Consider the following 15320-nt stretch of genomic DNA (forward strand, 5'->3'; position numbering starts at 1 on the left):
GGGCATGCATGCTGTGTGTGTGGTTGCTTAAGAGTGAGAAGGAAAGCTGCATCTGTTGTGTTGACGTTTGATTTTGCTAGGAGGCAATAATGAGGACAAATTAAGAGGCTTTGGTGTGTGAGGATCAGTCATCCAATTTCAATAAAAAATTGATATTTCTCAATTTATCAACATTCCACTTGTATTCATTTTCGTATTCTAATCATCAATTATATTCCGAGAGCTAAGATTAGTTATTCAAGCTTCTTGATGATGATGAATGATTGCACCTCACCTAAATATTATTTTACCATTTTGTTTGAATCAACTTCTTTTTTTTAAAAAAAAGAATTCAGTAGGTAAAGATGATTGAGTGGATGAACTATGGTGAGGTGCACAGTGCGCAAGGAAGGAGTAAATGGGAAGGCTGTGTGCGTGGAGGTGGGTGAGATATCTCAAAAGACTGCAAACTGTTCCTTCGACAGCAGAGAATTAACTCTAAAGGAGAGATAGAGAGATCGGAAAAAACAAAAAACAAAATCATAGTCGTCGTTGTCATTAGGACGTAAGTTCATTGAGAGATTCGTACCCAAGCTTGAGGAAGTAGGTGAGTTTAGATAGAGGTAGTCAAAGTGCGTTAAGAAGACACATGCTCAAATAAATATTTTGATTTTCTAAGAGAAAGATTTAATAATAAATTCAAACAAATAATATGATATATATATATATATATATATATATAAAAGAGAGTAGAATAGTACTAAATCGTAACATTGAAGTAGCGCAGCGTTTTGGTCCAGCGAGTTCTGTCCTTGAGCTTATGCACAGCGAGGGTATCAGGAATGAAGCCGTGGCGAAACCATGTAAATGGCTCCTCCGGAAAGTCATACATTCTCGGCTTCACGTCCATCTTGTTTTTTCCTCGCCCACCGGCCTCGAGCCACCTAGCCGTGACGACGTCCTCGGGGCCCACCGTGTGGTTCCGAGCCATCTCTGACGTCGAGATCCACTCCACCATGTCCCACGATAATATATAGCCCATTCCCGACATGAACTCTATCGTTTCCACATGTGGGACTAAAAGCCCCAAGTACACCTGCCCATCATGCGATTAAGCTACCTAACTAAAAAAAAGATTATATATAGATATAGATATAGATATATACCTCTTCCTTGGGTGCTTTGATGAGTGTTTGAATCAAGTTATCGAGTCGAAAGTAAGTGTCGTCGTCGGTCTTCGCGACGTAGTCGTACTTACCGGTGCCAAACAGAGAGGGAAGGCTAGAGAAATAGGTGTACATCTTTCCCTCGTTCATGTTCTCGGTGCAATTGAGGATGATGATGTCGTTGAACACCAGCATCTCCATCGCCACTAGCACTCGCTCCTCCTCCGTCCTCAAATTGCATAACACAAATCGGACATCGACGACGGCGCCATTACCATCGTTGTCGACGTTGTTGTTCGACGACGACTGTTGGAGAAGGTAGGCATTGCGAACGATGCCGCGCCGCTCGTAGGCGTCAGGCACTGTGATGACGCCGAGGAGCACGCGAACGGTAGGGAGTGTTGGCGTATCCGTTAACTCAGAGACGGAGGATATTGTGAGAACGTCATCGAGGTGCATGGCGAAGTAAAGAATGAAGACGATGGAGAGAAGGACGATTAGAACAGAGATGAGCTTCGCCTTCATGGTTCAAAAGAAAAGAAATGATAAGGAAAAAACAAGAAGAAGTAAATTAGTTATATAAACAAAATCAATTCGCACCCATCTTAAATTCATTTTTATTTAATTGTATTGTATTAATAGTATTCTAAAAATAATCAATATATTCATTTTTTTCAATATTGGTAGTTATTAATTATAAATAAATTTATTACTTACTATAATCGCCTTAATATATATTTAATTTAATATTTTATTAAAAAAATATTATTCAGCATTTGATAGTTCTGAATTCAAATATGATTGATTTCATAATATTCTTACTAATGCTTGTAAATTTTTAAAATTCAAATATATTGTTATTCAGAATTAAAATTGACTACAATTGTTATAACAATCATTAAATTTAAATTTATTTTTTATAATAATTTTGACTTTTAAAATGATTTTAATGAAAATTACTTAACATTGATCAAGTTGATAAAATAATTTTTATATAAAAGTGCATCATATATTATTTTTAATCACATTAAATTTTTTTTAAAAAAATTACACATTATAACAATTACTCAATAGTATTTAAATAAAAATAACTTTAAAATAAAAGAGCTATATTAACATTTAAAAAATTCTTTTAATAAGTCTAATAGGTAGGGACATTTTAATCAAATACATTATAACTTTACATGACATACCATGCAATTGAGATGATGACCAAGAACAAAATTTTGTTGCTTAAAAATTTAGAACTGACTCGACCAGTATTCAATCAGACTCTACAATGATAACAATTAATGTGCAATGACTCAAGTCTGCAGCCCAAGATGCCACAGGAACAATCGCTTCTACTTATTACGAGAAACGAAGAGAAAAAAAAAGGAAGTTGACATTCACAAGCTCCAGAATGATAATTCCAGTTATAAGTGCTACAGGGAAGTATTTGCAAGAAAAAATTCCCTCCCCACTAACTAATTTCGAGGGGATAAATCTTATCTGAAAATATTGCTGCACGTAGAAGTTACATGCTCGATCATGCATGAAAATTCCATCTAGAGTAAATTGCTACTGTGATTTCAACAGACTTGATGGTACCTGCGAGAAAGACTAATAAGAAAGATTGTTTTAGCAGAAAATAGAGATTCTTAAAACCGAGTGTTACCTTCACGTGATGTGGCATAATCTTTATGTCATAGGGCACATGTAGCCATGACTCGAGAGAGCAAGACAAGAAATTTTCAGGTTTACTTGTATATATATCAGCGTATTGATGGATGTGGTACGAGAATGCAGATTCCTGACCCGTGTCAGTAAGAAATGTTGCTCCGAAGCCACTATTGAACAGGCTACGCATTGTGGATCTACAATGTTGCCTTTCCACATTAAGTTCTTGCACCAATCTGCGGTAATCATGTCCTCGCTCACCGCTAACCACTGTGGCATAAAGTTTGCCAAGCAGTTCCTCGATTATATGAAACTTTGCCTGTAAAAACAAGTTCAGATTTTCATAAGCAAATGTTTTGGCTGGTTATCCACAAAAGGTTCGATAAAATTAATAGAAAGAACACATTTCTGCACTGAAGATCCATTAAATTAGAGCAATGAATTAATTCAAGACGAACACTGGGATAAGATATAATATAACACTAGCAAATGTCAACAAGTAACTTCCTGTTCAGGAGTTGATAGGCCAGGAAAATCGGCAGGTGAAAGAACGTAGTGATGTTTACAAGGAGTGGCAGTCATATTTGATAATGTTAAGACTATGGAACAATCGCAAGAAGCACAAAAAACAGATAAATATAAGTCCAAGAATGCACAACAAGATAAGAAGATTTTGCAGATGCTCATTACCTGATAAGCTCGGTATCTCTCGCCATTTTGAATCTTTATTTCATTCTGAAGAACAGAAATATTTATTAGCCAACTCAAGTTGCACAATTCATTTGAAAAACTTGACATTTTATCATGATGTTACCAAACATAGATATAGGCGGTTCGAAAAGCGATAACATCAAAATGTGTCATGTTTAATTTTATCATGATGTAAAAATGCAGGTTCTGAGATGCAGCATGATGTAAAAAAACCTTTATATTCATGGTTGGCCCTCCAGCAAACATACATGGAAATATACATAGAAATGATGTAAATCATGACCAAGTTAGAACAAAGACAGCCATTCAAGATATTTCTGTCTGAAATATTATAATATCAGTACAACAATGGCTTTTACAGAAAATGCACTGGAAAATCAAAAAATTCATTTTGATAGTGCAAATATAAAAATTTGACCATTTTAATCCATTTTTGATGAACTAGGAGAAACATTTGCAATGCCATAAATAGTGGTGTCCAAGAACTATATGGCATGAATAATAGAGAATCAAGTCAAAACACACAATAACTATGTCCCACATTATTTAGTTTTGACCAAGCATCCTTGAGAACTCACGAGGAACATAATTCCATATTTGAGTATTTGCATCCTCCAAAGTCTCAAGTAGTGTGCCTTGGGTCACAGACGTATGAAACACTTACGTTGTCACAATATCATCGAAGGTTAAGCAAAGCAAATGAGTGGTTATTTGCATATGCAGATGATAAAAAATATATATCCTGTGTTAACCTTCTCACAACTATTTGGGGCTACTAAAGCATACACAAAAAAGGGTTTAACTAGCACCGAATTATTACAGAACACTGAATAAGTGACAAGTGCGTTTAATATATGTGGTATTATCAAATGTTCTGGTCATAAAGATTCTCCCATGTGGCATTACCAGATGTTATCTAATGCATAGAAGTTAGTTCAGGTCTCTTTTGAATATATTCCACCATTATTCTTTAACCAAACAAGATAAATTAGCAACTCAAACAGACCTTAGACAACAAACACAAACACAGCCTACACAAGTGTTACTTGAATACAAATATGCCGTTGATAATAACCATGTACAAGGGTGTTACTTGAACACAAATATGCCATTGATTATAACCATGTACTAGATGAGGATCAAATATTCTTTAATTTAAATATTTCAAACCTCAAGTTCATGAATGATTGATGGTCAAATATTCTTTAATTTAAATATTTCAAACCTCAAGTTCATGAATGATAGCAGCAGTACGCCAACCAGCTTTTGAAGGTCCTCTCAAGTCACTAAACAAGTGATCACCAAAATATATTACCTATACATAAACCAAATCATTTTGCTATTAAAAAATTACATGAACTTGAAGAATCATGCTTAAGCTATTGCACAAAACGTTTTAATAACAAGAGTCCAACAGAGTATTGTTCACAAACTCTGGAATTGAAAATGCATATGAAGAGTTTCTCTACCACCAATTTATATTGTACTTATAACAATGTCAGATCTAAATGAAGTTATAAATGAAAATTGTAGCAACACATGACCTGTTTGCAATAAATCATTTTCAATTTAGACACGTTCAACAGATTATTCTTACCAAACTTTGAATTTGAAAATGCATCTTAAGAATTTCTCTACCACCCATTCATATTGTACTTAGTAACAGTATTCAGATCCAAATGATGTAATGCATGAACTTGTGTTGGAACATGACATGTTTTGCAATAAACTATTTTCAATCCACACAAGCATTATCCGCACTTAAGAATTCATTAGAAAATTAAATGACATAAAAAACATATTATTGTAGTTGCAAATCCTTTGCTGTATGGAATATGCTGCAAAGATTTGTCAGAAAGGTAGGTTATAACTTAATTGAAATAACTTAGAGAGACACTCAGACATTGGCATCATGAATAATGCACAAATGATTGCATGAAATATTCCATGCATGAGATACAAAAGGATCTGCAATGTAACAGCAAATCAACTGCTGCAGACATAAAAATCAAATGCATATGAAAGTGATAGAAAACAAAGCAAAGTTGAGCAAATCCTTTTTGGTCCTTGTCAGGAAACCATCTATGCTTATTGTGTTGAAATCCTGTTCAAGGAGTTCCAAAGACAAGAAACTATGTTACCTCAGGACCTTTCCACTTTGTAATTTGTAGAAATGATGTCAGGCAACCATGATAGTAGACTTGGTCAGGGAGAAGTTGGTCCACTGCCGTAAAAGCCAGCGTGTCATTTGCTATGTCATAGCATCTACATGAATGAAAGATGTTAGACAAATTGAATGAGAACAATTGTACCATCTTATGTTTCTAGTATATAAGAGATTTAGTAAGGTTTTTGCAGTTTTGATGCTTCAACTTGCAATTAAACATATTCAACAACTGTGTATCAAGAGCAGCAGTAACTAAGATAATTAGGATGTGACCATCAATATGATGCAAAGGATGAAATACTGGTCTTGAATCAGGTATCAGTCTCAACAGATGTCGAATTGATACTATAAAATTATTAGTCACTTTAGTACCTAGTAAACATGGTACACGCACCACTGACCATACTAATAATATTTGAAATGCACTACCTCAAGTACCCCAAAAGAAGATATTCACAAAGCAAAAACATCTCACATAAGTGAGGAATTGTTACAATGATCCAACATTAATAAATCAAGCTATGCATTGAAGTAATATTGCTTGAATAAGAATAGGAAGCTATATACAAAGTATAGCGAGATTACCGAAATGGGTGTTCAGATGTGTAAAAGTGTGGCTTATTAGCCTTAGCAATCACAACATCAAAAAGTTCCCTCCAAGAATTTCTCACATCTCCAGTGTCCTAGTAAATAAGGTGGATAATTAATACAAATAAAATCAGATGAAACAACGAGAGTTTTCCTAAATACATGCAGAGCGAAAATAATTATTTAATCAAAAACTGAGAATAAGGACACATCAATGTACACAAGGATCCTACAAAATCAATTAATGCAGAACCAAGAGTTAGTCTAGAAAGATTGGCTAATCAGAACAATAGTGTTGGTATTAGCAAAAATAAAAGCATAATAAGAACTAGAAAATATAAGACACCGCAATGAAAATTCTGATATAATCACAAGTTTAAGCAAGCAATACATTATACAATATTTCAACCTTTGGAGAAAAATATTTTAAAAAATCAACTAGTTTAGTCTGGCCATCTGTTTTACTTCAAACAAAAGTGATATAGACACTGAAAAGCACCTCTAACATAAATCGCATGCCTCCATCCACAAAACTGTATGGAGAATTTGTTAGTAGGAAAAGCTTCTTCCCCTTCTCCTTCAACTTCTTGAGTAGGCAGAAAAGCTGACTCTGCAGAACACATGTATTTCATACTCTTAACTATGACAAAGCATCAGGCAAAAATAGATCTGCATCAACCTCTCATTTAAAGCCAAGAAAGAAATGTCTCACTAAAGAATTACAAGAGCAAGACTCCTCTTACATTCTTCACAAGATACTTTGTAGGATCAGAAAGAATCTCTTTATGGAGCAAGCCACTTTTATGCACATGCTGAATTGCCTGGTTTATGTCTTCATAGACATTGGAAGGATCAAAATCTAGCTTGGCATCCACAAAATGTTGTATGGTATCAGCAATTAAGCATACCTACAAAAGAAAAGAAAAAATATTTGATATTAGAATCCGATAGCCCAGGATAATTTTTACCTAAATCAGAGTGAGTTAATATTACAGTTTAGAGCAAGTCAGCGAGACAAACAAGTGGTTAAAAAGTGTGTGTTGCACCGCTGACATATATTTTCTAGCAGAGTTAGGATGCACAACTTACTCAAAGTAGTCCATATAGAAGAAACTATTGCTCTAATCTGAAGAAACTGGTTATGGCTGATAATTGAGAAGAAAAGATCTATCTTAATGATACACTAGCAGCAGCATAAATAATTTACAAGCTTATGAACACTTGATAAAAGCAAATATCTAGGTCAGGTCATTCTCTCACCATATATACCTTTTTTAATTGTCTCTCAAGTAGACTATGGAATCAGACATCAACTAACAGAAACCATTTCACGTATTTGTGACTAATAAGAGAACAAAATATACATAAAAAAACTTGATTTACCTCGCTAAAACAAAAGAAGTCCATCAAACCAACAAGTACTCGTGCTTGGGCTCGACCAATATGACGAGTGCCATACATTTCCTTAATCTTCTCCAACGAAATCTGATTAACAACCAACAAGATGTTTTAATGATATTGCAGTAATATTCATTGCTTGCTGCAATTTAGATCTAATACTGAGAATTTTGGTTAAAATCTAATTAAAATATTAAACATTTATTCCACTTATATCTAAAAACTATACCCATGGGTGTAGAAACATTGGCTATTATTATCAAGAATGTAATTAAGGTCGAATTCATTTTTATTGAGTTTAAATATATCTCACTCATTACCCTGATAAAAATAGATAAATGACAAGAAAAAAGGTTTTTTTTACTTAAAGGTACGTCTCATTCATTACCCTGATAAAACTAATGAATATATCTAGTTCATTATCCTGATATCAAACAAAAGGGTTTTTTCATACAAAAACTCAGATTCTCAGAAGAAACTATCTTAGATCAACAAATGGGACTCGAGAAACTCATCACTATTTTACAATCTGTCTTTTAGTTCCTTTTAATTTTGATGAACTGATCTCTACCTTTTCCTTTAATCACTAGTTTTCAACTTGATTATAATTTCACAGCGTTGAATTTTGCTACCATTTCTTTTTATTTTAAGAGGACAGATCGGTGACGCTCTATTAAATCAAGTAGGTTTAAGAAGAAGTTAATTCAGTGTAGCAGAAGTATTAGCCACATTAATTGTGGCAGTTAGCCAGTTGCCATGAAAGGCACTATTATTCAATCTTGAAAGAAGAACACCACAATACCAAAGAATAGAGAGACTTATCATGTTGACCCGCCAATCTGGGACATCAACTTGCACCCACCTCCAGAGGAGCAGGCAGCTCAACGACATTGATGAGCCCCTGGCAAGCAGCAACATGCAGTGCACTGCGCTTGTAGATGTCTTGGAAGTTGCCGCCACCAGAGTCAAGGAACTCATGGATCCCGACTAGTTCACCCTCACTAGAAAAGTGCATGAGGTAGAAATTGAAGTTGAACATCAAAAAGGGGGTTTCACCAAGAGATATTCTTGTTGGTGAGGCAATGCATGGAGCAACAACAATGCGTCGGCCAAAGGCATTCACCATGTGACATCACAACATCAGGAGGAAGTGAAGGAGGGGCGCAGCAAAGTAGAGCCAAGTCAAGTCATCAAGGTCACAAATGGCAAAATGGGAAGAAGCAGAGGAGGAGATCAAGTGGAGAGCATACTCCAAGAGGGTCGGAGGAGAGTGGTACTCCATTTTCCAAAGCAACTGTCAAAAATATGGTCATTGAGGTGCAGCATGCACACCATGAACCACAAGAAGGTGTTTGCCATGCACATTGAACCGGTCTAATCATACAAGCCCTTTCAAGCCCGGTTCAAATGAGAGTGGTAATGTCCATTTGAAATGGTTCGCATGATTTTGGAAACACCAAATAGATGGGCCCTATTTTGGAATTTTAAATCATGGAGGCCAGAGCAGGGTAGTTGCTCATAAACTTACACAGAACCAAGACTAATTTACTATTGCTGCCTCTTGAAAGAGAGAGCATTTTTTGGAAAAAATCAATTTTCATGAAACTAACAAAGAGGTTCTCCTTTTTCAAAAAGCTTTTAATCATCAAAAAAAATTTTTGCACGTTCACAATGTTAAAAATGTCAGCTATGTCCAAAACTAAGCAACTTAATCTTTTATTCCTCCCTATATTTGCAAACAGATAGAAAAGGTGCTTAAGGAATTAAAATATTACAAAACCTTTAAACATAAGTTGAGAAAAGAGAATAATGAGCGCTACTAAAGTGAAGTTTCTTTGACTAACCTATTGTTCATAAAGAATAATTATTTTTTGCTAGAACTAAATAGCAAATAAAATAACAGTATAAGCTACAGAGCAACATATAAATACAAACTATTATATAGTTTCTGGTTATGTTCCACCAGTCATATCATTATCAAACATTTGCATTAAATTTTTCCACAGCATATACAAGTTACTTTTCTGAAACAATTCTAACTTACACATCTTAATTTTTTTTTTTTAAACGGCCTTTTTGTAGCTTTATCAAGTTAAAGGCTGATAGAATATTCACTAAAATAGTATCCAATGAGGTTAAAACATATAAAAATAATCAATGGTATGGCCCTTAGTGTACTAATACCAAACTGATCAAATAAGTAAACAAAAGAATATCCACTTGGCTACAAATTTCTACATTAGCATAATTGGTTAATTATCTAATTTGCTAATTGGCTTCAAATATTTGATTAGACCTAGTGTATATATGTTGACAAGGACAACAATGTTTATAAACAAGCAAACATTGACACAACTATTGGGAGATTACCTAAGGTGGAATTACTGCAAACTATCTTAACTTTGCTGGCATGTATAGCCTGAAAATAAGTCTTCTCTAACTATGCAAACTATAACATAGTATCATCATATAGAAGGCAAAAGAGGTCACCTTGTGGCGTCCAAAAAAGCACCCATCTGTTTCAATAGACCCGAAAAAGTCAAGCTTCAGAAGGCATCCTCTGAGCCTGTCATAACACAGTCCTCTGATTGGAAACGTTGGATCATATTCAAATAGCAAACAACTCTCAGGATACCGGAGCTGAGCATCACATTCAACAAATCAAGAGTTACTGTCACAAACTATAACAGATACAGAATAAGTATGCATTAGGTTCTGCTGACTAACAGACCTCATTTACAAGATGTTTTTTGGCGAGGTCGTAGATCAAATTTTGCAGGTTTCCAGAGTAATGAGCAAGTGTGTAGTCATAATCAAATCCGAAGACTTCAATATCGTCTAACCTCACATTCCTGTTCACATAGATGCCTGTTACCGCAAGAATATAGGAAAAAGAATGTTAGCTTCCAACATTCCCCTTTTCCGAACCAAAACATGTGAAACACGCGGATAAGGGGCAGAAAACGGCGTGCCTTCTGGATCCATCTTGGGCATTTCCTTGAGTGCAACGGGAATGTTTAGAAAGCTTCTTTTCGCCTCCTCATACGCATGGCGGATCCCATCCACGAATTTCTCATCGGATCCCATCTCGGGAGCTGCAGTGCTACTGAACTCCCTCCGACACGCTCCTTCCTCAAACCCTAATGCCGAGAAACCCTTAATTTAGTCCCAAAATAGTTCCCGCCGATAGAAAACCAACCAGGAAAACAACATCGAAACACCAACCTCCTCGCCATCCCGAGCGAGAACAACTCATCGAGAGAACCGATTCCTGCTGAACTTATGAAAGAAAAAGGATATTGAGGCCGGAATCAGAGTCTGTCAACAAAAATAATGTGCGCACTCGAGCTCGTTACCAATTTGCCGTTGCGGAAGGATAATAGCGGCGCAAGAGCCCTTCTCGTTGCCGCCGCCACAGCCGCCGCCATTTCCCAGGTGGCGGAAGTGGGAGGGAAAAACTAGTGCTCCGGGAGAAGCGTGCGATCGCCGTCGAGTTCGATGCGTGCGGCGGCAAAGAGTAGACCGTGGAGGACAGCTGAAGTCAAGGCGCAGGAAGAGCGGCGGGATCGGCCTCGGCCTCGCCTTCTTTTGTGGGGTCTCGATCAGCCAGCGTAGCCAGATGGCACTGTGATTTCGCACGCCTGATTTATACGCATTTGTTTTACGCGCAAGCCCTTTCCGATGGTCGCAAGCATCGTGGCGGCGCGTAACTTTTTTTGTTCCGACCGCTAGTTGAATTACAAATATCAAAAGGCGTTCTTATTTTTTTATTATCTCTAAAGTATAATTATTTTAATGGTTTTAATTAAAACATGCTTAAAAATATTATAAATAATTGTCATCAAAATAATTAGAACATTTGTTAAAATAGCTTGAATATTAATTACAACTAGTAGATCAAAATTAGTTTAACATCGTTAAAATTATCAAATATTAGTATAATATTTTTAAGTCAAATTGTAGCAATATGGAGTTATAATAAAAAAAATTATTGGAACTAGTGACGTGAGTGGGTGAATAATAATTAATTTTGATCTTTCTCATTCGTGTATATACGTCTATATATGCATCGAAAATATAGATAAAATAACACAAGTATAACAAATTAAATTTACATATTTGGAATCTTTGATTCTTATTCCACGGTCTAACATCCTGACGATATTATCACTATGCTTTCTTTTTTGAATACGAGATGAAGAAATCCCTTATAATCTATTCTCACGAGCAATACAATAAAAATACAAATGCAAAATAATAAAAATAAATAACTTTACAAATGAATCTCTCTTTGTTAGCTTTCTTATTATTTGGGATTGTACTATAAAAATGTAATATCACTCTCTCCTCTAAAACCCTATAAGAACTAGTGTCAAAATCTTCCACAAAATCTCGCTTTTATATGGTTATTGCCGTGACTGCTTTCTTCTCAACAGTCGACTGCTTGCCATCATTAGTCTATTGCTTTGTCATAATTTAAACATTGTCGAGTTTAGACCATTCAATGACTTTTTTCAACTCAACATCGAAGTCATCAGTCAACTACTATACAATCAACTATTAAAGACCTAATAATCGACTATTGCATTAGCAGTTAAGTTCCACAGTCGAGTTCGAGTTTCAAATATTTTGTTAGCTCTAATAGTATTATCAATCGATTGATAGTCTTCAGTAATTGATCGATGATGATCCTTCAAGTTCCTAGATCAACTCAAGAACTTTTTGTTCACTGCAACAATATCATTATTCAATTACTCATATTCAACAATCGTTTGATATATAGCAAATCCCCTTAAAACCTCTCAACCTCGAACTTAGAGTTTAGGAGCTCATCAATTGATTGCTAGTTCATAGCAGTCAATCGATACCCCTGTTTCAGCCTTACCAAGATCAAATTCTTGCTTACCTAGTATCAGAATGACCTCAACCTACCAAGACTTCCTTTGCCTAACATTCGGTCAACCATGATCGATCGGAACTACTTTTAACTAGCATCAGATCAACCTTAATTTATCGATACTTCATTATTGCTTAGCATCTGGTTAATCTTGACCTACTAAGATTTTCCATTTCATGTCTAACATTCAATCAAACTTAACCTACCAGAACTTCCCAATTGTCAAACATCTGATTCTTCTTGACCTATTTAGACTTCCTTCGTTATTAAGTGTTTGTCAATCTTAACCCACTTGAACTTCACGTCTCATGCTAAATGTTGAGCCTTCCATGTCTCATTTGAATTTCACGTCTCATATTAACTCTCTATTAGATTTTCAACTATCAAGTGTTTGATCAACCGTGATCCATTTGACTTAAGCCTTATCAACTTCATGTTGGACTTCCAAATATCAAGTGATTGATCAACTGTGACTCATTTGAACTTCACCCTTATCAATTCCATGTTAAACTTTTAATTGTCAAATATCTGATCAATCATAATCTATTTGAACTTCTCCACTAGGGGTGTCAAAAATAAATCCGACCCAAGTCGACCCAAAAATTATTGAGTTTGGGGTTTTGGGGTTCGGTTCGGGTCGAGGGGTTTGAGGTTGAATTGAGTTTGGGTTAGGTTCCGATTGACCCAAATTCAGGGTTTAGGGATTTTTAAGATTAAATCAAATTTTATTTTGCAAATAAAGATGTTTTAGTATAATGTTAGTATGACAATGATGAAATATTAAAATAAAAGTGAAGGATTATCAAAGATAATAGTAAATAATTTTTTTTAGTTATTCGAGTTGATCGGGTTATAGGGCTTGGGTTCAAAATTTTTTATATTATTTTTGCTTCAACTAGATCTGACCCACCCGAATTGGCACCTATTCTCCATTATCAAATATTCGATTAACTTTGACTTACTTAATTTTTTATTTTCACATCAAACATATGATCAAATATTAAAACCTAATTTGAATTTAGACAACCTTGATTAGAGGCCGATTACTCCAACAATATTTAGAACAATTTTAATTCCAAATTACTAAATCCAATATATTTTATATTGTGATTGTTTTAATTAAAGACGATACCCATCAATGGTGTCCGAGAAATTTTAGCCGCAGATGTTATTCACCGCCTATTCTTCAATGACAATTATAGCATCTGCCAACCAAAAGAGTCTTATACGGCAATATTGTCGTGCTTGTTTGATTTTGATATCCATCAATTTAATAGTCAAAAAGCCTCTCGACGCTAGATTTTGTTTGTTTGCATCCGAAATTTCATACATTAGCTCAACGACCAATTAATTAAATCTTGACAGCCAAAATTGACTTGATAACATATTTAATCATTCATGTTATTATTTTAAATTCATTTTATGTACTAGTCTCAAAATACTATAAATTTTATGTAAATGCTAATAAATATATTTTTCATGGACAAAAATTAAAAGGAAGTTTCTTAGTTTTTATTATTAAAAAAAGTTCAATTTTAAAAATATTTTTTAAAAAAAGAACAATTCTCTTGGTAGGCAATTTTTAATTCACGTGAACCGTGAACCGGCACGATGCCGTTGCTTCCTCAAAAACTATTCTCCAATCTTGCCGACGACACCCGAATTTTACCTGGTCAACGGTTATCCACGGTAGTGGGGCCACTCGTCTGTCACAGGTGTAACCATGGGTACGTAGAGAAAGAGTATCTAACAAGTTGGCTTCTAGCGGCCAAAGGGGAGTCGACGCGGCAAAGATACCGGACCAACTTACCGCCTCAAAAGTCGTGGGGCCCACACGTGGGACCCAGATAAAGCCAAGGTGGCGAGAGGTGCGGACGGGAAGCGAGTGCCGATAAAGGGGAATAAGGTGGAGCGGTTCACAGCACACGCGGCGGCTCTATCCAGGGGAAGCGAAAGCGAATCCTCCTCCGCCGCTATTTATAGCGCTCGTTGCCTCTTATTCCTCCTCATCCATCCGCCTCTAGGGTTTCCTTGTTCTCCACGTTCCTCGTTCCATCCGTGTTCTTTCTGCAAGATCTTCTCCCAGAAGGGCTCTTCCTTGGTTTTGGAGGCGAGAGAATCGGGAAACATATAGGCGAGCAACAGCAGACTCATCAGACCTTTAGATCGTACGTTTTCTTGTGATAAATTTGACGCTCTTTTGTTCGTCTTCAGATCTTCGGTTGTTTTCTAACCCATTCTTTTGTTCTTCGATTAGCATCGCGAATCCTCAACTTGTTATTTTTTCCTGAGTTTTTTTGTTCTTCTCTTGACGCGTTATCGGTTAATCTCCATCTGTGGCGATCTTTTCGTATTCTTTTTTGTGCAGAGGTTATTTCCAGTGGGGTGTAGTATGTAGGATTTTGATTATTTTCGGGATTTCTGTCGTTTGCTTCTTTGTTACTGCTTTTGTTAGTTGTTAATATATTCGTTTGTTTAGTTTGTAAACATCCATCGATGTATTATCCTTCGTCTTGGATCGTCGTTTGATCTGCCTTCTTTTTCCTGAGACGTAATTGATTAGCAGTTATTTTTGCTCGTCTCTTTGATGATTAGAAATTGTTTATTTTGTATCTTTGGCTTTTGTGTTCTCATTTGATTCAATCTACTCATCGTTTAGTCTCTACTTTTTTCAGATATTGTTGATGAATTAATGGAGTCAAAAGGTGGGAAAAAGTCTAGTAGTAGTAGTTCGTTACAATACGAAGCTCCCCTC

The 15320-nt window shown here is 35.6% G+C and overlaps 1 protein-coding gene and 1 pseudogene across 1 annotated transcript; both read right to left on the reverse strand.

The window, feature by feature from the left end:
* Positions 1–616: 616 nt before the first annotated feature.
* On the reverse strand, positions 617–1670 carry LOC141846999 (beta-1,3-galactosyltransferase pvg3-like; annotated as a pseudogene).
* A 693-nt stretch (positions 1671–2363) lies between these two features.
* Positions 2364–11210, reverse strand: LOC141847802 (uncharacterized). Its single transcript, XM_074735890.1, has 14 exons — positions 11025–11210; positions 10894–10942; positions 10641–10808; positions 10400–10536; positions 10159–10308; positions 7654–7755; positions 7014–7178; positions 6770–6880; positions 6268–6365; positions 5657–5780; positions 4741–4830; positions 3495–3539; positions 2803–3123; positions 2364–2735 (listed from the first exon to the last, which is right to left on the reverse strand). The coding sequence occupies exons 1-14, from the start codon at positions 11094–11096 to the stop codon at positions 2706–2708; spliced, it is 1662 nt and encodes a 553-aa protein (XP_074591991.1). The 5' UTR covers positions 11097–11210; the 3' UTR covers positions 2364–2705.
* Between the last annotated feature and the right edge of the window lie 4110 nt (positions 11211–15320).

Source organism: Curcuma longa, chromosome 16 (assembly GCF_044706935.1).
Source record: "Curcuma longa cultivar G26 ecotype Majalengka, Jawa Barat chromosome 16, ITB_CL_G26_1.1, whole genome shotgun sequence".
Taxonomy (NCBI): Eukaryota; Viridiplantae; Streptophyta; class Magnoliopsida; order Zingiberales; family Zingiberaceae; genus Curcuma; species Curcuma longa.